This window comes from Orbicella franksi, chromosome 9, assembly GCF_964199315.1.
Source record: "Orbicella franksi chromosome 9, jaOrbFran1.1, whole genome shotgun sequence".
In the NCBI taxonomy this organism is placed as follows: domain Eukaryota; kingdom Metazoa; phylum Cnidaria; class Anthozoa; order Scleractinia; family Merulinidae; genus Orbicella; species Orbicella franksi.
Window position 1 is genome coordinate 29,638,917 of NC_138153.1, and position 24,149 is coordinate 29,663,065.

A 24,149-nucleotide genomic window follows, 5' to 3' on the forward strand; every position below is an offset into this window, starting at 1 on the left:
GTTTTCGCCGGCCAGGGTGTTAGATATCTTGAGGAACGTCCCGTCCGTTCCAATGATATTTAAAATTAGTTTTGTTGCGTTCTCTCGTTAAGAGAAAAACTGTTTTTAATTCATATCTGACTGCAAGGATGCAAAGCAGTTTGATGGAAAAATCAAGATAAAAAAAATCAAAGTCTGGAGGTTAATTTTGCTTAAGATTGATACTTCTATTTTTAGCATAGTCATTAAAAATTTGAAGATGGTAATTCAAACGAGGCACTCAAATTATTTTCTCCCGCTCTCTTTTGTATCAAATTAAACACAGCGAAATTTGCAAAAACTTATCCGTAAGTTATAAAATAACCTATTTCCTTAACAGTGGGAAGTATAACAGTTCTTTTAAAAAATTCCAATGAATTTTAATGTCACTTGAAACCGTTGAACAACGTGAAATTGCTGAAATTGAAACGACCGAGATTTTCCTGCGTCTTTTGTGTTTCTTCGACATCTGTGCAAATTCCATTGTTCTGCCCTCATAAATTTGCCTGAAGCTGTCCAAATACTTTTGTTTTCGGTCATGTCAAGTAAGGACGTGGATTCTATTTAAGACGCACTCATTTTCTCAACATAACGGTGTCAGTTGCACAAATCTTGAAACCAAAATGAAGACTTTCGCAACTCTTCTCCTCGTCTTTGCCTTGGCAGCTTATGTGTCTGCCTTTGAAAGGCCATTCCACACAGCCGTGTTTGATTTCTTGGACGAGCGACATGACGAGAGAATGGCTCAGGTTGTGAGAGATCAAGGCTTACCGAAAAACACTCTGGTTGCCCGTGAACACAAAGAACCACCAGAGTGGATTGTAAGTGGATAGGTTGACTTTTTTCTCTGATTCTCCTGGGCTTATTCTTTTTCTTCTTCTTTTTCTTCTTCTTCTTTTTTTTTTCCTTTTTTTGTTTCTCACACTAAAGTAATGCATGAGTTTGATTTTTATTAGCGAATGATCTTTCTGAGTTATTGATTGATCAAGTTCACGAAGTCAATTGTGTAGAGTGTTCCAACTGATCAGAGTCAAAGATTTCCTTCTTGGTCATCTGCAGGAAAGCCGATAGTCAATCACGTGACTTAATAGCGCTCAGATTCTACTCTAAACATCTTGGTTTGAATGCATTTTGAAAATACTTTACAAGCTTCAAACTAAACCTTCAACTGCGAGAACGAACCGTGTATTCTCCTTCAAGCCACGCCGCGTCTCAGGTTTTCAAACCTGTTTCTCGGCTCCAGTGTAATACATTAAAATTCGGTTGGGACGGGTCTTAGCAATGGAGGGATGAATAAAACTTTTCTGCAAACGCAAACGCAATTAAGGAAGTTAGACTACTTGCCTTCTACTACATTGAAATGCCCAGTTAATACTTGAAACTAGCCGTCGTTATTCAATAGGTATGAGAATTTCTTTTACTCTGCCAACCTGAATGAACACTTTTATTCTGCAGAAACCTTGCATTGCTAAAGGAAAACAGTGCTGGACTCAAGCCGAACATAACGTCTGTTCAAAGCTGTGCTGTATTGACAGATTCATTTTCTGCACCCTCGAAAACCATCCCGGTCCACTGCCCGAACTTTCTCCTGTTCAGGTAAACACGTAAAAAAAACCCTAACGGTACGTAATGTAACGTAAAATCTAATTACTGACGATTGAGTGACATAACAAGTATGTCAGAAATATAATATTTAGAAGACACGATGAAAACCGATGAAGAGAATTGCGGGTTGCCGTGGAATTCTTTTTTTGTTTGAGATTTTGTTTGTTTTACCTCCCTCCGTCTTCAAAATTATTAGTCCACATTTTGATTAAGGTTTTGTTTAGATGCTATTGGTAAATAATTGTACAACTTTGTAGCTGATTTAGTAAATTGTTTTATACCCTTCCTTGGGGTCTTGCGCTGCTGCATCAGGTGAGGAATAAGTTTCCCCATAAGTAGTTTAGGGCAACATCTCAAGGATGGTTTTTCCGCTTCTCGAAGTGTCTGCAAATATAAGCAAATATAAGCAAATATAAGCTTGTGACGAATGACTGGCGCATCCGCAAGAAACGTTTGACAAAGGGTGACTCGTGTAATTGCAGCCAGAATGTTCTGTAGGTACAAACGCCATCGAAACATTTGAGCAAGGCAATCCAACAAGCACACATGAGTGAGCCAAGTTAAAGCAAATCAGAGGTACAATCAGCGGAAACTGACCAGCAAAACAGAAACACAGAAGAAAGATTTAGACAGACAGACAGACAGAAAGATTTAGACAGACAGACAGACAGACAGTCAGGCACAAAGAACAGACAAAGAACCAGGTGAATAAATTTTTTCGGTCTATTTGAATGAAATTAGTTATATACAGTATCTGTGTTTCTTCCTCATGTAGAAAGCCTGTGTGGTGCTGCTTCATCTGTGCAGAAAACACAGTCCAACATGTGCAGGGGAAATGTGCTGCTTTGTTCGAATCAAGAGGTGCTTCGATGCAGACAAGGGAAAGCCTGACGAACCCGAAGAAGGCTATCGCCGCTGAATCCTAAGGAAAATGTTACTTTGTTTCTATGACAACAGATAGTGAGATATCGATCAAGATGATGTGCAATCAGGCTCCTTATTTTTCTTCATATATTATATTAATGTATTTAAGCAGGCTTATTGTAGTCGCTATTAAACAAAAAGTCCATGACTTTTCTTGAGTGATTTTATTTGTGGCTCTTTTGTTAGGACCCTTGGAATGCATTTGTTAACTTGATCCCTGCGACAAGATTCAGTTAATGTTATCAGATCTGCAAATTTGAATCAGCCGTTTCTCCCCAAGTTTTTTAAGAAAACGCATCTGATTTTTGTCTGCCACGAGAGATATTTTGAGATTTCTAAATTCTTTGTCAGTAACTGATATCGAGGAGGAAAGAAATGATGACATGCGAGGAAAAGGTTTTTTTAAAACATCATGGGATCATCCAGTTTTAAATGATTTCAGACTGGCTCAGTCTTCTAGGATGCACCAAGATATTACCGACTTCGATTCACTGCGCTAAGCTCATCAGCTGGAAAGTTATGGCCAGTTTCTATTATGCAGAAGAGGGTTATTTCAACTGCATCACCACTTGAAGGTCCAGGATAATTTTTGCGTTCTGTTTATTTCACTAGTATTATTAGAGGTAGCTCGGATTCAAATTGTTATCAGTAGTAACAATCAAAACAGCTCATTTAGTGTTCCACCTAAATAGGCTTACTGATTATTCGTAAATTCATGATTGTTGTAACATTTATGCTGTGTAACGCATCGTACAACCTCCTCAAAATCATTTTGATGACCCTTGAATGTCCGTTCCAAATATCGCGAGTTGGCTTGAAAGCATTTGATTTTTTTGAGAGCGGGGTGGATTACCTAGCTAGGGGGAATGAGGGGAGAATGGATGGCATGGAAGAGGATTTAAGTTCCTGAAGAAGGCGCGTGACAATTCGGATTGTGATCTTTTAGAAAATATTTTCTTTTGAGGTCTCAGTTAACGATATATATCGATATTCCTAATTTCGCCAGGGGTTAAGCCGAATAAAGTACATACATTCACTGTAAACACTATCTTATACAAAAATTTTCAACGAGCAAATTCTGCTCCATGTAACAAATTTAGTTTTTACCTCACTGGAAAGTCATTTCGATCGATTTCATGTCTAAGGACAACCGTGTATGTTGCGAGATACCGTGTGTGTCACTGATTCCTTCTGGTGCTTGTGCACAAAGAATAGGCTCTTTGCACGATCCGATCACATGGTACAGAATTAATTATGCTAGGACGCAAGTTACACAGTGGGACATTCAAAACAAAGGAAAGTCGGGCTGGACTGGTGCGAGTTCCTTTGTTTTGGAAATCTCACTGTGTAACTTGCGTTCCAGCGTGATTAATTCCGTACCATGTGACCGGATCGTGCAAAGGGCCTATTACTCTCCGGCCAATAAGAACGTTAGCTTAAGTGGAAAAGTAAAACGCAGGTTTGATTATGGCAATCAGGCTCTTTAATTTTACATTTGCCCATTCATAACAACTTGATATCGATATGAAACTACTGTAAATCATACCATAGAAGTTTAAACAGCTTCCAGGTACATTGCCCGCTTGTTATCTGTTTACAAAGTACCGTGATGAACTAAATTTTTAAATTAAAGTTAATTTGTCATCAGCCCAAGCGTTAGCTTTTGTTTTTGTGTTTCCTTTCTTCATGTTCTCGTCTGCTTAAATACACTTCTTTGTGCTCCCAAACTAACTAACTAACTAACTAAGTAACTAAGTAACTAACTAACTAACTAACTAACTAACTAAGTAACTAACTAAGTAACTCACTAACTAACTAACTAACTAAAGTTTACCATCTGAGGTTTGCCTAGAAATTACCCAGAAATGTCTTTTTCGAAGTTTTTTTGCTGCAGATTGGGCGAATCTTGGGCTCGAAAAATAAAAACAGATTTTTTTCGGTCATTTTTTGCATTCAACTCTTGACTCATCCGACTTCTCATGGTTATATCCGATGCGTCTTCATATCTCCAAGCCATGTTGGGCAACTGGAAGCGAGGTTAAGAATGAGATAAAATCGGTAAAAAAAAGCATGCTTGGGGCTTAAATGTGTTTGCTTTCCTAAGAAGAAAAGAATAGTAATCAGAATGGACTACAACAGATGTGTGATAGTCACGGATTTGATGAAAGATTCTGGGTGGGATGCACTGGAAATTAGAAAAAGAAAGACTAGACCGACGTTCAAGTACAAATTAAGCCACGATTTGGTTTATACAGACTGTTAAGAACTCTTGATCCATCCCGCCTGATGACTCCACAAGAAGTAGCTACCAAAGTTAAGAATCCCTTACATTAAGAAGGACGTTTCTAAGTGTTCATTTTATCCAGGAACTATCACCGACTGAAATTGTCCTGCCTCACGGTGAAATAGTCCTCTCGAGTTCCTTAACTTCTTTCAAATTTAATCTGCCGTAATCCTTTTAGGGTCAATTTTTCTTTTACAGTTCGACAGTCCTTGTGTTGACCGCTTGCTATTGTACTGACTCAACCTATGCTGATATGAATAAGGAAAGTGTAAAATCTTATGTTGTTTTTCTTTTAGCCTAGATCATGAGATGTAATTTTGAACTCCAGGCAATCTTCAATTCAAGAAGCAAGGTTTTGTTAAAACTTTTTGATCATGCAGTATCCTAGCATCATTTCTCGCGTAACTGAACAATGTGAGGATTTATTCTCTTGGTTAGCTCAGGTTAAACAAAGCCGACGGGTTTAGCATGTAATCTGCAGAGCTATTTCAAAAAGATGTTTAAATTTCCAATTAGTCTCCTTTATTCATCAATTAGCGTCTATTATTTAAAAACACAACATGGACTTATATTTGAATGGAGTTCTACTTTTTCAACAAGAAAACTATTTACATCGCTTCGAGGAAGTTAAAGGTCATCAAATCAGAATCGTTGGTTTCATTAAGTGTTTCTGTTTCAAATATGTGAACTGGTTTCAACTGGGTGAACCGAACAAAGCACTTAAGACCAGCTTCGCCTAAATATCAACTAGACTTGGAAATAGCGAAAAAATCAAATTTCTTCAAACTCGCCCAGAATGAAGCCCTACGGGCACTAGTTACAAAAATATTGTTTTAAGTTCGATAAATCAAAAATTATTTTTTTCCGCAATTTTTTCGTTTCGATGCCCCAAATCGGCCAAAATCGATCGAAAATGAGCGGCATATTCAGAGGCTCGTAAACTCAAAAGTAAAAAGCTTCATAACAAACTGATTGAATGTCGTATTTGTACTTCCTTTCTTGTCTATTTAGAGCAAATAGATCGCGATTTAATTAGAACTAAAATATTTGACGAATTTTTTAAGTTAACGACCCAAGACAGTTTTACAAGAGGTCTACATTTAGCCTATTTTCAAATGATAAAAAGGCGTTCTGGTACATGGCTTTTCTCAAAACGACTATTTTGGTCTGAAAGAGCATTGTTTCTTCTTCAAATTAGTGAAATAAAATTTTTGGGTAAATAAAATCCCGAGCGCTGAGATAGCGAACTAAATGCAGCACTTCTTCCTGAAAACATGACCTTTGACCCAAGCGTTATGAAACCGATTACTGCAAGAAAACCCGGAAGAAAAGCAAACGCTTCGTTATTTTGAAACAGTTTCTAGTGATATCTCTCCGAAACCATGATTGCAAGAAACTATTCCCAGATATGAAATCTTACAGGGTCAAAAAAGGAGCTAAAGGGCGCATTTCGACACAATAACTTTGTTTGCTGTGAATTGACTTGAAGTCAATTCCAGTGAAATTTGCAAACTTGAAGTATGTTAGCCGATACTTACCTGAATATTTATATTAATAGAAGAGTAGTCTTCTTGGATTAACCTGTAAAAGAAGCTGGTTCCAGATTTGGAAACCTCTAAAAGAAGAAATGGTTAATGTTCCGTGACCTGCCCGCTGCTATAAATTCCATGCACATGCCGAACGCATGTTTGTCGTAAAACCAACTGAACTCCACTGACAGTTTCCATGGGCAACCCCAAAATAAACAATCCCCAAAAATGTAAAGTGAAATTAGCTGTCTTCATGAACAGTTAGAAGCCAGAGTCAAGTTTCATTACCTCTTAAAAGTGCTTGATTTTACTTTGTTCACTCAGTAGTTATTGCCAAGTTCGAATACTGCGTTGTATCGGTCACGCCAAAACACTGCAGACCGTGCAGACTGAGTAAGTTTCCCATACAAAGTCTTGTACGCGTTTGTCTATTGAATCAAAAGTCAAATACTGCGCTTGTGCAGCCTGTGGATAAATGACAAACTTTCAGATATATTGAACACTATTTTGTAACTAGGGCCAAAAAAAATGAGTCAAAATGAAAGGCCCAAACAAGTGTCTGCGGTCTGCACGGTCTGCACTGTTTTGGCGTGACCGATTCGCGGTATTCGAACGTGAGAGTAGTGAACAAAGTTGACGCAAAAAATAAAATCAAGCACTTTTTAAAGGTAATGGAACTTGACTCTAGTTTCTAACTGTTCATGAAGACAGCCAATTTCACTTTACATTTTTGGGGATTGTTTATTTTGGAGTTGTCCATGGAAACTGTCAGTGGAGTTCAGTTGGTTTTACGACAAACATGCGGTTGGCACGGCACATTAACAATTTCTTCTTTTAGAGGTTTCCAAATCTGGAACCAGCTTCTTTTAAAGGTTAATCCAAGAAGACTACTCTTCTATAAATATAAATATTCAGGTAAGTATCGGCTAACATACTTCAAGTTTCCAAATTTCAGTGGAGTTCGTTAATTCTCAGCAAACAAAAATATTGTGTCAAAATGCGCCCTTTAGCTCCTTTTCTGACCCTGTAAGATTTCATATCTGGAAATAGTTTCTTGCAATCATAGTTTCGGAGAGATATCATTAGAAACTGTTTCAAAATAACGAAGCGTTTGCTTTTCTTCCGGGTTTTCTTGCAGTAATCGGTTTGGTAACGCTTGGGTCAAAGGTCATGTTTTCAGGAAGAAGTGCTGCATTTAGTTCGCTATCTCAGCGCTCACGATTTTATTTACCCAAAAATTTTATTTCACTAATTTGAAGAAGAAACAATGCTCTTTCAGACCAAAATAGTCGTTTTGAGAAAAGCCGTGTACCAGAACGCCTTTTTAGCATTTGAAAATAGGCTAACTGTAGACCTCTTGTAAACCTGTCTTGGGTCGTTAATTTAGAAAATTCATCAAATATTCCAGTTCTAATTAAATCGCAATCTATTTAGCTCTAAATAGACAAGAAAGGAAGTACAAATACGACGTGCAATCAGTTTGTTATGAAGATTTTTACTTTTGAGTTTACGAGCCTCTGAATATGCCGCTTATTTTCGATCGATTTTGGCCGATTTGGGGCATCGAAACGAAAAAATTGCGGAAAAAAATAATTTTTGATTTATCGAACTTAAAACAATATTTTTGTAACTAGTGCCCATAGGGCTTCATTCTGGGCGAGTTTGAAGAAATTCGATTTTTTCGCTATTTGCAAGTCTAGTTGATATTTAGGCGAAGCTGCTCTTAAATCATGAACAACTCGAAGATCATGGGAAAAAAAAAACAAAAAACTAACAAACCTTTCATGGCTTCAAAACACAACTCCATGACCCAGCTTGATGTTATTTGAAGAAAATGGTGTTAATTTACGATTTGACATGTTTTTGAAATTTACAAGAAATCGAACCTACAGGATTAATATTCCACTTGCCATATTCCATAGTATAAGATATTAGTATTAGCGCTTTTTACATCACATCTGGTTGGCGCAAAATTCACGTTTTATTGATTTCAGTGTTTTTGTTTGTCAATTCCATGGAAATATTAATTGCCCTGGAAAATAATTTCTACCAAATTTCTATCTATTTCTTATATAACTAGTGAAATTTTCACATTGATCTGATTAAAGTAAGACTGGTAAATACTTGTTAATAAGTAACGCATTCGAGTGGTAAACCATGAAATATTTTACGAGTCACTTGTATATTCACGGTATAAAAAGGGTCTTGTGTATACCAAGAAAGTGCCAGTGACAAGTGGGATTCTTAATGGTGTACCAGGAGAAAGTATTGCACAACTATTTCATTCCATGCTACAGAAAATACCGTGGCAAACTTGATGATTGCAGCGCATGGTGGGAAGGTTGGGTGTATACAACAGCTTTCCTGTCGTCTGATTCGCTCTCTCTTCTATGGCATGGTATAGCAGCTAATTAAAAATGCTTGGTATGGTTCAGAAAAAAACAAAAACTGTATCGAAACACTGCGAGTTTGTCGCCGTGATCTGCAGCCTTTGCCCAGAAAAAAATTAAAGAAAATCATAATAGAATAGAAAATGAGTCACGGCGCTTGGTCTGAACATATGCTGTTACAAATCACTAACATTCCTATAACTGTTGATGGTTAGGTTGTTTGTTTGTTTTTTTTTGGCTGTTTGTTTGTTTCTTTGGTTGGTCGTTTTTTTTTTTGGCTGTTTGTTTGTTTCTTCTGCTGTTTGGTTGCTTGGCTGATTGTTTGTTTGTTTTTCTCGACGCTGATATCAATATCATATTAGGGGTGGTGAATGGTAAGTGCGAGACTTTGCGAGACGGCGAGACAAGCGCTTTTCTTTGTGAGCCCGAGAGATATTGACTTTTTAGATTGCGAGACCGAGACTTCAAAGTGTTTTGAGAGCGAGCGCGAGGGGCTCAGAGATTCGAGCCCCAGATTTAGTTGAGAGCTATAAGAATGAGCGAGAATGTAAATACTTGTGCCTTTACACATTTCCACAGGAGACAACAGATAAGTTCTTCGACTTCGTGGGTTTCATCATGAGCTATCGTGGGTTGTGTGAGTGTGTGGCTTCTTGATTCCCCTTTTAGCCTTTTAGCCAGCCTTTGCGAACATGCTGAAACTGGAAATTCGACTATAACACACTACGTTAGGATATCCTAGCACAAAATAACTGTTTTTTGGCGCCAAAATGACGTTGCGGTAAATTTTATAGCTTTTTGTGGAATTCAGACAATTTGGCAGAAGTTAGGATTAACTTTTTCTCGGAAATTTGAAAGTTACTTTAATGAAATTCAATATCAAGTGACGAGAAGACGTCATTTATTAAAACAAACAAACGAATCGGAACTTCGAAACCCTTAACCTTGCAAAAAGTCGAGACTTTGAGAGAGCTTTGTACAAAAATCGAGACTGCGAGACGCACATAACCGCTAAGAAAACGAGACTGCGAGACCCGTGAAATTCGACTAAAACTTTGCGAGACCCAGAGTTTTTGAAGGACCATTCGCCACCCCTCATATTGTATAAAAAGATTACAAGTTCATAACTGGGAATTAATCTATCGGCTACTTTCGATATTTCAAAATTCAGCTTGATAGTGAGGGCTAGAGGCACAAACAAAAGAAATGAATAAACATGGTCATTCAATTCCCTTTGTTTGTGTCCTCTAAGCCTCACTACCAAGCTGAATTTTAATATAGGGAAATTAGTCTTTTCAGTATAAGCCTCTTTGCAAGGAATTCTACGCTCTACACAAAGCAAAATCTATCCTATAAGTTACATAACGGTGAGCATCATATCTGTGTCTGTTCTATTTGCAGAAAGGCTGAGTAGCACTGTTTTATCTGTGCAGAAAGCAAAGCCCAATGCTTCGTTCGTGGCAAGAGGTGTTTTGAAATGGCTACCGAAGAATAAATCCTCCAGAATATGTTATATTGTTACCATGGTAACGAAAAGAAAGATATCGATCAAGATGATACAGCTGTTTCAAGAAACGTCGGATAAAGTGTTAAGCCTACGCGTCAAGACCGAATGGTAGTCTAGGTATTCATTGGAATTTTGCATATCGATGCAGAGGAAATCTAAAATTTGTACTCTTGCACGTGAAGTATTAGCAAGGATACATTATATTTCCACTCATAGGACAATTTTTCTGTAGATTTTCTTTCACTGTTACATTCACTTTTTGACGAAATGACGTTTGCAATGTTGTCGCTATCTCTCGTGATTGTCGCCTGCACTGTTGCGCTTTACACAGACAGCCTTTCTCGAAACAGCTGTATACCGTCAAGCTTATTTTGTTATATATTGCTGTATTTAAGCAGCCAAACGACATGGCAGTAAATAAAAGCATGACAAGGCATAATTTTTGTGAGCGATTTTATTCGTGTTTTTAGTGACAGGAACCCTAGTTTGGGATTTTATGCGCTACATTGATCTTACATTGTTGATTGATTGTTTTAACTTTGTGTAATGTATTATCAACTCTCTTTACGTTGTTTGGAAATGTGGCCAAACACGGTCTTTCGTGTTTGATATACTATCGCAAAAGCTTGCAAACTGTTATAAGGTTTTCTTTTAGTACAAGTATTCTACATTATGCGTGATGTGGAAACATATAACTTCTAATCGTATTCATTCTAGCCATAAGTAAAATCATGAGTTTATATTAGAAACTTCTGCCTATACATGTATATGTTTCGGTTAACGACTTGTTTGGTGGCAACAAAAACATTTGGCGGACTTGTTACTGAATAACTGGATAACAACGGGATATTACATCAATTTCCAAAATTCTGTGTAATTCTTGATATGCAACTTCAGATACTCGCACGTGTTATGAGTACCAGGGTGACGGGCGAAATCGAGTCCTGAAAGACAAAAAAAAGCAAACTTGGTTATTTTCACAGAGACTTATGTTGCTAAAGTATTACCGAGGCGTGTGTAAAACTGACGGCCACCTCCCAGTGAACTCTCACATACAATTGATTGTGGTGGAAAATTTTATTTGGAAATTTGATGTTAAAAGAACCTCTTATGTTACCAGATTCTCGCTTTGTGGTCGTAACCCAAATTTATTGGAACCAATTCTAAAGTTAAAAGCAATTCTTGTCATTTCCCCTCTCTCAGTACACTAAAACGTACCAGAATATCTCTGATGATTAAGAAATTAAAATTTATACTTAATAAAGAAGTGGAGTTGTAAAAAATGGAGATGAATAAGGAAGTATGCAGTGCTCATATTTACAGATACTATGAGAAAATTATATATCAATTTATACCACTTTAAAAATTATATATTACGAATTATATTTGGTTTTGCAGGTAATTCCATAATCCTTCAAACATCAATCATTAGCAATCTGTTTATTTTAGAAAACCGGACTCACAGATAACCACATGAGCAGCTGAAGATGTAAATGGCTCAGTTTGTGTCCCTTGATGGCGTTGAGTCTTGTCGTGCGAGAGATGTTTGTAATAACCATCCTTCAACTTCGTTGTGCCAATATCACTTTTTGCATGTGCATCAACAGGGGCATCAATAGGTCCATAGTCTCTCACGGCAGCCAAAATGCTGGGCATTTCAATTTCCTCTGTTTGTCGAACTGTTTCTTCCAAACCACCAATTTCTTCCTGAATATCGCTGAGGGGGAGAAGCAAAGCCAGACAGCAAGCAAACGACAACTGCGGATCCCTGCACCATTTATTGAGGTAGCGAAATGAATGGATTGCATACTGAACTAAAAGCAAACGAGAAATAATAACATAATTTAATTTTTGCTTAACGTACTGCTCATTGATATGCGCATGTCTGCAATGATTTTGGAAATGTCAGATGAAGCAAGGTGGACTTTGAACAGTTGAGAATATTTTGGCTCTGACATTAAATCGGAATAAAGTCATTAATGTACATTTCATTATGTTTTTGCCTCGTTTCTTTTGTCGCTCTTTTGTTAGGTTTTGTTTGCTTATTATTTTTTTTCAGTTGGCATGTGATACTTTCACCCATTTTGATTTTACTGATCAAAGCGTCACAAGGCTACCACAAGTGCACTTTCAAAACAAGAGAAACTTACACAGACCTTAAATAACACCATGTTTTCTTTCTTGTGGGTGGAAGATATGAGCGGGACATTAAGACTAAGCAAATTAGTTATGAAAATTAATGTAACTAAGAACGGTTCCCTTGGCAGGTCGATCATTCACCCTGGGTAAAGGAATGGTTTGTTCGCATTTAGAGCAATTCAACTCAGAGCTCTTACTACCAAGGATTTATTGATAGCGGTAAAACAATAAATTATAAATTTAAATTTATCTTACCGACAGGTAGGGCAATAACCAAAGTATTTGCCCCAATTATCAATCCTTTAATTATGACCTCGTCCAAGTAAGGGTCAATGGAGGATGGAATGTTTTCAGCAGGAATTCTACTCACGGCTCCAATGCCCAAGTTAACAACAGTAACAGCTAGGGACACGGTCATTAATCTATTCTCGGTCAAGTCTCCTATGGGTCTCATCCAGGAGAAAAGCATGCCGTAGATTCCCGCCATAACCCATGCCAATCCAATGTAGGACCTGCTCTCTTGTCCTACAAGAATCAGACCAGACGTAAGGATGACTTTACGAGACATTTCAACCAGTTCCCAGTACCAGGTCCGAGGATTGTAATTTTCAAAGAGAAATCGCAACCCTGAGATTATTTCACTACTACCGCCAGCACTCTGAAATGTTTTAGTGTCTCTTGTTGCTAATAGAACCCTCCGATGTCTCCAAAGGGCGATGAATGAAGCAATAGGGAGAGCGAAGACATAGGCAATAGAAATGAACGCCAAGACCAACAACTGGTTGTACATTGAAACATGGCATTGTATGCTGTAATCAGTTTTTAGGTATATATCACACGACTCGTCTTTATCGTCTCGACAAAGCTTTCGGCAAACTAGTGGTAACACACTGGCTGTCTTGGAACACATGCCGAGATACATTATGTACAGGAAGAAAAATGCGTTTCTGTAAACAAACTCTTTGGTCTCTGAAAGCTTTGTTGACCTTTCTTTATTCGTCAGGGTTTGATTTCTTGTTATGTGCACTTTCCGCACAACGTAAGCAAGGCAACTCAAGCCAATGACAGCACCATTCATTGCCATCGTAGCAAACAAGTTTCCAAAGGCGTCCACGTGTAATCCAGGAAAAAGGCACTGAATGGGTGCTATTTGAAGAAGATCCATCTGGAGTATTCCGGAATACTTGCCAATGACTTCCAGAGATTCCGGCCATTTTATGTACGAGAACGTTTGCAGTAACCCGTAAGTGACCTGGTAAAAGCCAATGACGATCTTGAGTTTGGACAAAAACATATCTACGAAAGGGCGCGCTCGAGCAGTCTTTGTCTTTCTTCTACTATTCCAGGCCAAACCAGCAAAGATTATCAGTACAACGGCCGTAATTATTGACAACTGTCCAACAATCCACTTTTTAGAGGGACATGGTTCGCAGATTTGCAATTGCCTGTGGTACCCTGAGCTGCAAACACCACATAGTGGACCTTCGTACCCATTCCTACATGGGGAATCTAAACCTCCCTTGCAAGACTCTTCTATAGGACATTTATAAGGCTTTGGCATAGGATGTGGATATTGTACACTGGTAGCGTCGAGTACTGGTGAAGAGGCCAACAAATTTGTAAGAAACTCTGTGTAGCGATCCTTGTAGCTATCGTTTCGCCATTTCCACCAATAACCGGGTTTTAAAGTTGCATAATCATCCTTGCATTCGAGACCATGTTCACATTTGTGGCATTCCTTGAACATGTGGGTGCGATGAAATCCGTTCAAGCATTGACAAGCACGTAATCCAGCAAAGAAATCAGTTTCTGTTCCTATAAAAGATTTAAAAGACGTAGATGTTTTTTTACCATTATTTTTCATAGAATCATAAAGTTTAGCTTTTAGCGTAATTTAAATTTAACTTGCACGTTTGCTGATAGGGAATAATCATTTTCTACAGCCTTGTAGGAGGCACAGGGGACTAGTTTTGAAACTGGAACGATGTAATAATGTGGTAGTTACGTTAAAAAGGTGTCTTCTGAGGTTAATGAAAAGGCATCCGGTTTCAGAAAAATAATGCGCATTCTAAACAGACAAGGGCAAAAACCACTGCTTATGAGTGTATTATTGACACTTGCCCTTTAAATATTTTTAACATTGACATCTTCGCTAGCTCATTTAGATCAGGCAGGATCGGGTGGGAGGACTTAGTTATCATTATTTACCTTCTGGGCAAGACTTGCAATCTTGAGGCCGTTTTCCTGGAGCTTTGTCGAACAACACAAAAGAACCATTGGGACACTTCTTACAGCTTCTGGCCACATGACCTACGCTATCAGAGTAAAAGCCTCCTGAAAGTAAGAATAACAAGGATTTGATGAGCGTTAGCACAAGTGGTTATAGGGGTCCCAGCACAGTTCAACTCCAAAATGGTGAGATATATTTCACAATAATTTGTTCACTTTAAATCATTACTTTTCAAGACTGAAGATGATTATCGCAGTCTGCTGAAAAAGCGACTTACAAAGCATGCCTTAATGAGCACAATGTGAATGATTTTGTCCAGAGATGTAATGATTCCACCTGCGAATTTCTACTTTTTATGCTACAAATTTACCCCTTCCAGGTCTTTCAAGAGAAACTGACTTTTCCAGCACACACGAAAGCCTGTAAAAGGCCAACTATAAACCCCAAAAGGACGCAAGGAAAGAATTCCTTTTCTTTCTCAGCATACATTAGGGAGTTTTAGCAATGTCGACGGCGACGCCGAGGACGACGTCTTGTAAAAAATGGATTTTTATTTTACCTTCGAATGTCTCAACTGTGTAGATCTTTTCAGGAAGCTTATCGATCTAAAACTTGCTAAGGCTAATTAAATATGCAATGACAGCTTAACTTACAAATGAAGTCCCAGAAAACTAGCCACTGCGGCACGCGTTCTTCAAAATACGTATGACTTTGTCTTTTCACGTTGTTTTTTTGCAGAGGACGGCAAAGAAATGTACTAAGATTCAAAACGATCGTGCAGAACCATTGTTCTGCTCATTAAACCTTTCATTTGGTGACGTTCTTGTTGGCGTCGCCGTTGTGGTTTGCTAAAACTCCCTAGTCACTTCTCAACGGCTGCTGGGAGGTCTTTTCCTTACCTGGAGGACATTGTATACAACCCTGTTCTCCTCTGGAGGTTGAATTGTAAAACGTTCCCAGAGGACATGGTAGAAACTCGGCGTTAAATCGGTTGTCATCGTAAACCTCTCTGAATCCCGAAGCCAAGAGAGCGGCAATAAAGGTTCTACCCACAGCTGTGAGGGGATCCTCGACTCTCACGTATTCTGTATCGGAATCAAGAGGATTCCTAGGAGCGAAAGGTTTCTATGATTACCAGCAAAAATAAGTTATCACGAATGGTTTCTATGATTCCCAGTTCCTGGCTTAGTGTTAGCCGATGTTGATGACGTTTTGTTGGAATATTTCGAGTCCTGAATCCCAAGCCATTTTGAAAACGGCTTACCCGAAAATCAAAAGGGCAAAGAACAAAACGTATTTCACAATATGGGCACATATCAATCAATCAATTGCTGGCAATTCACAACAACTGTGTAGGTCTTTTCAGTACGCCTATCGGTCTAAAAACTTGCTCAGGCTAAATATGCAATGACAGCGTTCAATTCCAAAGGAAGACACAAAAATTAGCCATTGCGGTACCCGTTCTCCAAAATAGGTACGACTTTGTCCTTTCACGCTGTTATTGTTGTTTTTTTTTTGCAGAGGACGGCAAAGAAATGTCACAAGCTATTCTACTTTTCATTTGCCGCCGAGATCCTCGATTGACTATACCTAGCTGTGAGTATTCTAGTAGAAAGTAGTGTTCACGATTGATACTAAATGTACTGACAAATATATTGCGCAGCGTCTTGTTCCTTGATTGTAATATCTCATTGTTCCAATTTGTCTATTCTGCATCACCCTGAAAAGGAATAGTTGTCGTTTAATGGACGGCAGGTCTGATAGGAAAAGCTGTACCCGAAGTCTTGTCTACTATATTCATTAATGTCAGTGACAGTAAAACGCAGGTAATTTTTCGCTCTTGCCATGGTTTACTTATTGACTCAACTATGAATGCATCCGTGTACAACAACAACGGCAACAATAACAATGACAATGACAATGACCACAACACCGACAATGACATTAATAGTAACAAGGACAATAACAACAAAAGATCAGTCTCTGCGAAACAATCTTTCGACGTTTCTTTATTAAACAAACTAAAGTAGGAAAATTAATAAGCCATTTCATATGTCCATATGAAAGGTTGTGCACCAAGACTCGTTTTGAAGCGGAGGCAAGAGCAACTTGGAAATGGCTTGTTACGTTATGACCTCAGTGGATCCGCATATGGAAATACTGTGCACGATTGATCACGAAGAAAATCACTGCGTTGCGCAGGTATGCATTTGGCCTGCGTATAAAATTCAAGGGCATATACGTTTGGTTACGTGTAGTTAGGCACTGGCGTAAGTAATCCGGAATGAAATCTTATTCGTAAATGCTTCTCGATATACATTACATTTTCGAATCTAGACCATGTAGTCCTTTGAAGAACTCAAGGCTGAATATCTTCAGATTCGTCCGCAACAGATATCTGCCGAAAAAAACAGACACTAGATACTGTTTTAAATGATTACAAAGCGATATTTCCTAAACGATACCTATTCCATCGCTGTATTGAAATAAAGGTAGTTCATCATCGTCGAATGTTTTTTTGTTCATTACATTTTCCCGAAAAAAAGAGAACCTTTCCCATATGAAAAGATGTAAAATACTCACATATACAGGGCTGTAGCTGGAAACAGGCAAACTGAGGCACTTGCCTCAGTCATTTTGTGTTCGTTTTTGTTGTTTATATTCATCACAAACACCCTAAATACCTAGAAGGAGAATTTAACCATGGATAATGTCCCAGTGACAATTAATGGACATTGCCTCAGTCAAATTTTTTCCTGCTGCAGCCCTGACATAACATATATTTTATGAGAACTTACATATTTAAACTTGCACTGCCAAGCCTAAATGCCTCTGGCTCGATCGTCTTTAACGGATTATCTGATATCATTCTAACAACAGTGAAATAACACACAAGGTAAATAGGAAGTAAGTCCGGTTTAATCAGATAGCTGTTCCGTTTGCTCGTCAATACTTACAATATCTGCAGGAGATGCATATTGTAGAAGGCTCGATATGGAACAATCTGCAATTGGTTGGCGCTCAGAAACCTAAACGGGGGAATAAATAAAAGGTTAATGAAAAATACAATTTTTGCTTGATGTCTGTATTTAACAAACTGACCTCAATTTTTCTTTTACAATAACAAGACATGACGGGACGCACGGGGCTTCTACTGTAAGTACCGCAGAGATATGGTAGGAAATTTTCCCAGCATTCCTTACATACTCTCACTATGGTTCCTTTGTCTTGCGGCCAGGAAAGGCGTCAAAATCTGTTTCAGTGACATGTCGATGATATTAAATAAAAAATAAACCAGAAACGGCTGATAGAACATGAGACAAGCTTTAAAATGAAGTCATGACATTAACAGTGCCTTAAAAATGATGGCGGACTCCACCGACGCCAATAATCTGGAACAAAACAAGGTCATTATATATCGGATCACGTCTAAACACACGTGAAGAAAGACTTGGGCAGGAAAAAAACGTGAGCGGATAAAACCGGGAAAGGCTGATAAATCAAGTAATCTCGCAATAATGAACGAATTACATGTACACAACATGAACCTTCCTCTGCTTCTCCCCCTGAACCAAGTCCTGATCTACCAACTGAACTTAAAGATACCAAAGTGCCTACGAATGGATGTTGAGCGCGGCGAGCAGACGTAAATGTCTTGTTTACCCAATGAAAGCCATCACAATAAACTCTGAGCTTCCATCGAGATGCTTGTCCGGGCGTAAAGGAGCATTTCATTAATCAATCTAAAACAGATCTTAAGGAATAAAAACCCAGATGATCTGGAATACTTGCCTGACAATATCGTTGACAGTGGGAGCCACGTACAGTATTATCATGCTCGGCAATTGAAGTTATTGTGTAGAAAATATCGCACAATTACACAGCCGAGGGCAAAAAAAAAAAAAAAAAAAAAAAAAGCGCGAGGAGAAACTTAGTACATGGAGCTAAGATAGATTGTCAGTGCTTTAGGTGATCATGCACGGCTACCAATGGCTTGGCCAATCGCTTGGCCAATGGCTCGTACACGCAACGAATCGTAAAAGTCCGTAAGTAACGACCTCCGAAAGAAGTGAGCCCACCCTCCATCCCCTGAGAATAGAGGAACTAAGGTTCAAAAGTATAATTATTTTTCCAATCAATAACCTGAATAATGTACGATAAACTGATGACGATTCAACTAGGGAAGGTTTACCTTATTCCAGGAAGCGTCATGACGCGCCCTGGTAAAACAAAACCAGCAAAATTTTCATCAAGTAGCATGAAGGTACTAACAGGACCCTCTCTTCAAATTGAAACTACCAAAATTGACAACTTTGCATCATTTTTAATAGGAACGCATAAAAAGAACGTTTAATCATATTGAAATTAAAAACTCGACCAGAGCAGTTAAATATTTATAAAGCAGACTAACGTAGCAGTGCATCATGAACAATAAAAATAGTTTAAGGTATCTTACATCACGGTCTACATATAAAGTGCCCACCCATGTGTCAGCAACATAAATTTGAACTGGAACGAAGAATATTCTAAATGATTTATAAGAACTCGGTGTTTTTACGAATTACACCCACAGCCTTGGAGGAATACAGCCCTGTTCTCACACAATTAAAAAAACAAAACAAAACAAACAAAAGACAAAACCCATCGGGAAGAGATACTTACAATAAAAGTCATTTGCGTCCCCTCATGGGGTGAGAGATTCTCACCCATATCAACTTTCTTTTCTCCAGTAAGTTCTCGCGCGTTTCGAGATAAGCCACACTCGCGTTTTAGGTCCAGGGAACCCAAACAGTGCTTACCTAACTTTTTAAAGTTGCTACTTTTAGCCCCCGCTCCCTCACCCCCCAAATCTACACACGTGTATTTCACTTGTGAAAAACTATCGATTTGCGCAGTTTCTGGGTTGGAGACTCTCGCCCGTATCAACTTTCTTTTCTCTCGTAAGTTCTCGCGCATTTAAAGATGCGCCACACTCGCGTTGTAGATGCAGGGACCCCAACCAATGCTTACCTAACCTTTTAAAGATGCTACTTTTAGCCCTCCTCCAAATCTACACACGTGTATTTCACTTGTGGAAGTCTGTCGCTTTGGACAATGCTTGGGTTAAGGATTCTCGCCCATTTAGAACTTTTTTTCACTCGCGTGTTTTCGCGCGTTTAGCGATGCGGCACACTCGCGTTTTTTTCTGTGCGGATCCCAAACTATACTTACGGGGCTCTTAAAAAATGCTAGTTTTGGCCCTCCCACAAATCTACACACGTGTATTTCACTTGTGGAAGTCTATCGATTTGGCCAGTGCTTGGGTTAGATATTCTTTGCCATGTCAATTTTCTTTTCTCCCGCGTGTTCTCGCACGTTAAGCGAGGCGGCACACTCGCGTTTTAGATGTGGGGATCCTAAACTTTGCTTATCTCGCTTTTTAAAGATGCTAGTTTTAGCCCTCTTCCAAATCTCCAACGTGTATTTCACTTGTGGAAGTCTATCGATTTGAACAGTGCTTGAATGGTCATTTTTAACGATGTCAATTTACTTTTTTCATGTCTTTTCTCGCGCGTTTAGCTATGCGACACACTCAAACTTTTGGTGTCGGGATCTTAAACTAGGCTCACTAGACTTTTTAAAGATGCTAGTTTTGGCCCTCTCTTAAATTTACACGTGTATTTTTTTACCTGTGGGAGTCTTTCGATTTGGACAGTGCTTGGGAAAGAGATTCTCGCCCATATCAAATTTCTTTTCTCTTGTAAGTGCTCGCGCGTTTAGAGATGTACCACACTCGTGTTTTATGTGCAGGAATCCCAACCAACGCTTACCTAACTTTTTAAAGATGCTACTGTTAGCCCTTCCCCAAATCTACAAACGTGTATTTAATTTGTGGAAGTCTATCGGTTTGGACAATGCTTGGGTTGGAGATTCTGGCCCATTTACATTTCTTTTTTTCTCGCGTGTTTTCGCGCGTTTAGAGATGCGCCACACTCGCGATTTCGGTGTCGGTATCTCAAACTATGTTTACTGGACTTTTAAAAGATGCTAGGTTTGGCCCTTTGTCAAATCTGCTCACGTTTATTTTACTTGTGGAGGTCTGTCGTTTTGGAGAATGCCTGGGTAAAGATTTTCGCCCATTTATACCCTTTTTTTCACTCACGTGTTTTCACGCGTTTAGCAATGCGGCACACTCGCGTTTTTTGTGTGGGGATCCCAAACTATGCTTACGGGGCTCTTTAAAAATGATAGTTTTGGCCCTCCCGCAAATCTACACAAACGTATTTCACTTGTTAAGGTCTATCGCTTTGGACAGGGCTTAGGTCGGTGATTCTCGCTTAAATCAACTTTCTTTTCTCTAGAAAGTTCTCGTGCGTATAGAGATGCGCCACATTAGCGTTTTAGGCGAGGGGATCCCCATCAATACTTACCTAACTTTTTAAAGATGCCACTTTTAGCCCTCTCCCAAATCTACACATGTGTATTTCACTTGTGGAAGTCTATCGATTCGGACAGTGCTCAAAGTCGCCGAGATCGAGCTATGCGCAGCGTGATTTTGATTAACTTTGGGTCGATTTCCAGGAACTTGGGCGATATTTCCGAGTCTCAGGGACTCTAAACTAATTCGAGAAGACTTTGCTTTTCAATGAATTGGACAGAGGAAAAATTTTTCAACGCTTGGTTATGACCAGTCTGGCCGAAATATAACTACTTAGTGACTAGAAAGTCGCCTTTAAAAAGTTAGGTAAACATTGGTAGGGATTCCTTCACCTGAGACGCGAGTGTGGCGTATTTCTAAACGCGCGAGAACTTCTACAAGTGAAATACACGTGTGTAGATTTGGAAGAGGGCTAAAAGCAGCATCTTTAAAAAGTTAGGCAAGTATTGGTTGGGATCACTGCACCTAAAACGCGAGTGTGGCGCATCTCTAAATGCGCAAGAACTTACGAGAGAAAAGAAAGTTGATCTGGGCGAGAATCTCTTACTCAAGCACTGTCCAAATCGATAGACTTCCACAAGTTAAATACACGTGTGTAGATTTTGGGGAGGGCTAAGAGTTGCATCTCTAAAAAGTTAGGTAAGCATTGGTTGGGATCCCCACACCTAAAATGCGAGTGTGGCGCATGTGTAAACGTCCGAGAACTCGCGAGAGAAAAGAAAGTTGATCTGGACGAGAATCTCCAACCCAAACACTGTTCAAATCGATAGACTTCCACAAGTTAAATACGTTTGTGTAGATTTGGTAGAGGGCCAAAACTAGTATATTTAAAGAGCCCCATAAGTATAGTTTGGATCCCTACACCAAAAAGTCGAGTGTGCCGCATCGCTAAATGCGCGAAAACACGCGAGTGAAAAAAAGATATAAATGGGCGAGAATCTTTGACCCAGGCATTGTCCAAAGCGACAGACTTTCACAAGTGAAATACAAGTGTGTAGATTTCAGAAGGGGCCAAATGCGGCATCTTTTAAAAGTCCAGTAAGCATAGTTTGAGATCACGACAGCAAAATCGCGTGTTTGGGGTATCTCTAAACGCGCGAAAACAAGCGAGAGAAAAACCACAAGTTCGAGAGTACCGCTTAACTAAACGCGCGAGAAAAGACAAGGGAAAAGAAAATTTACATCGTTAAAAATATCCACCAAAGCACTGTTCAAATCGATAGACTTTTACAAGTGAAATACACATTGGAGATTTGGAAGAGGGCTAAAACTAGCATCTTTAAAAAGCGAGGTAAGGAAGGTTTGGGATCCCCGCATCTAAAAGCAAGTGTGCCGCCTCGCTTAACGTGCGAGAACACACGGGAGAAAAGAAAATTGACATGGCAAAGAATATCTAACCCAAGCACTGTCCAAGTCGATAGACTTCCACAAGTGAAATACACTTGTGTAAATTTGGCGGAGGGCCAAAAGTAGCATTTTTAAAGAGCCCCGTGAGCATAGTTTGGTATCCCCACACAAAAAACGCGAAGGTGCCGCATCGCTAAACGCGCGAAAACACGCGAGTGAAAAAAAGATTTAAATGGGCGAGAATCTTCAACCCAAGCGTGTTTCAAAGCGACAGACTACCATAAGTGAAATACACGTGTGTAGATTTGGGGGAGGGTTAAAAGTAGCATTTTCAGGCATTGGTTGGGATCCCCGCACCTAAAACGCGAGTGTGGCGGATCTCTAAACGCGCGAAAACTTACGAGAGAAAAGAAAGTTGATAGGGGTGAAAATCTCTCACCCAAACACTGTCCAAATCGATAGTTTTCCACAATTGAAATAGATTTGGGGGAGGGCTAAAAGTAGCATCTTTAAAAAGTTAGGTAAACATTGGTAGGGATTCCTGCACCTAAAACGCGAGTGTGGCGTATTTCTAAACGCGCGAGAACTTACGAGAGAAAAGAAAGTTGATATGGGCGAGAATCTCCAGCCCAAACACTGTACAAATCGACAGTTTTCCACAATTGAAATACACGTGTGTGGATTTGGGGGAGGGTTAAAAACAGCATCTTTAAAAAGTTAGGTAAGCATTGGTTGGGAGCCCTGCATCTAAAACGCGAGTGTGGCGTATTTCTAAACGCGCGAGAACTTACAAGAGAAAAGAAAATTGATATGGGCCAGAATCTCTCACTTTATGAGGGGACGGAAATAACTTCTACTGTAAGTATCTCTTCCTGGTTTTTTTTTTAATTGTATGAGAACAGGGCTGTATTCCTCCAAGGCTGTGGGTGTAATTCGTAAAAACACCGAGTTCTTATAAATCATTTAGAATATTCTTCGTTCCAGTTCAAATTTATGTTGCTGGCACATGGGTGGGCACTTTATATGTAGACCGTGATGTAAGATACCTTAAACTATTTTTACTGTTCATGATGCACTGCTACGTTAGTCTGCTTTATAAATATTTAACTGCTCTAGTCGAGTTTTTAATTTCAATATGATTAAACGTTCTTTTTATGCGTTCCTAGTAAAAGTGATGCAAAGTTGTCAATTTTAGTAATTTCAATTTAAAGAAAAGGTCCTGTTAGTACCTTCTTGTTACTTGATGAAAATTTTGTGAGGTTTCTTTTACCAGGGCGCTTCATGACGCTTCCTGGAATAAGCTATGCCTTCCCTGCTTGAATCGTCATTAGTTTATTGTACGTTATTCAGGTTATTGATTGGAAAAATAATTATACTTTTGAACCTTAGTTCCTATATTTTCAGGTCGTTACTTACGGACTTTTACGATTCGTTACGCGTACGAGCCATTGGCCAAACGATTGGCCAAGCCATTGGTAGCCGTGCATGGTCACCTAAAGCACTGACAATCTATCTTAGCTCCATGTACTAAGTTTCTCCTCGCGCCTTTGTTTGTTTGTTGTTTTTTTTTGACCTTTGGCTGTGTAATTGTGCGATATTTTCTACACAATAACTTCAATTGCCGAGCATGATAACACTGCACGTGGCTCCCACTGCCAACGACATACTCAGACAAGTATTCCAGATCATCTGGGTTTCTATTCCTTAAGATCTGTTTTAGATTGATTAATCAAACGCGCCTCTACACCCGGACAAGCA

The 24,149-nt window shown here is 39.1% G+C and overlaps 2 protein-coding genes across 2 annotated transcripts; one reads left to right on the top strand and one right to left on the bottom strand.

Annotated features, from left to right (window-relative positions):
• The first annotated feature begins 624 nt into the window (after window positions 1-624).
• On the top strand, window positions 625-2,695 carry LOC145497703 (uncharacterized). The gene is made up of 3 exons (XM_081477541.1): window positions 625-839; window positions 1,474-1,614; window positions 2,399-2,695. The coding sequence occupies exons 1-3, from the start codon at window positions 642-644 to the stop codon at window positions 2,540-2,542; spliced, it is 483 nt and encodes a 160-aa protein (XP_081333667.1). The 5' UTR covers window positions 625-641; the 3' UTR covers window positions 2,543-2,695.
• Window positions 2,696-11,697: 9,002 nt separating this feature from the next.
• On the bottom strand, window positions 11,698-14,246 carry LOC145498616 (uncharacterized). Its single transcript, XM_081478514.1, has 2 exons — window positions 12,652-14,246; window positions 11,698-12,071 (listed from the first exon to the last, which is right to left on the bottom strand). Exons 1-2 carry the CDS (start codon window positions 14,141-14,143, stop codon window positions 11,698-11,700), a joined length of 1,866 nt encoding a protein of 621 aa, XP_081334640.1. The 5' UTR covers window positions 14,144-14,246.
• Between the last annotated feature and the right edge of the window lie 9,903 nt (window positions 14,247-24,149).

Excerpts from the sequence above, each read along its gene's own strand:
- LOC145497703 (XM_081477541.1), top strand. The coding sequence starts at position 642 with ATGAAGACTTTCGCAACTCTTCTCCTCGTCTTTGCCTTGGCAGCTTAT. Across the intron at positions 840-1,473 it reads AAGAACCACCAGAGTGGATT|AAACCTTGCATTGCTAAAGG; the intron begins GTAAGTGGATAG and ends TTTATTCTGCAG. Across the intron at positions 1,615-2,398 it reads CCGAACTTTCTCCTGTTCAG|AAAGCCTGTGTGGTGCTGCT; the intron begins GTAAACACGTAA and ends TTCCTCATGTAG.
- LOC145498616 (XM_081478514.1), bottom strand. The coding sequence starts at position 14,143 with ATGTTCAAGGAATGCCACAAATGTGAACATGGTCTCGAATGCAAGGAT. Across the intron at positions 12,072-12,651 it reads GGTTATTGCCCTACCTGTCG|TTCAGTATGCAATCCATTCA; the intron begins GTAAGATAAATT and ends GTTTGCTTTTAG.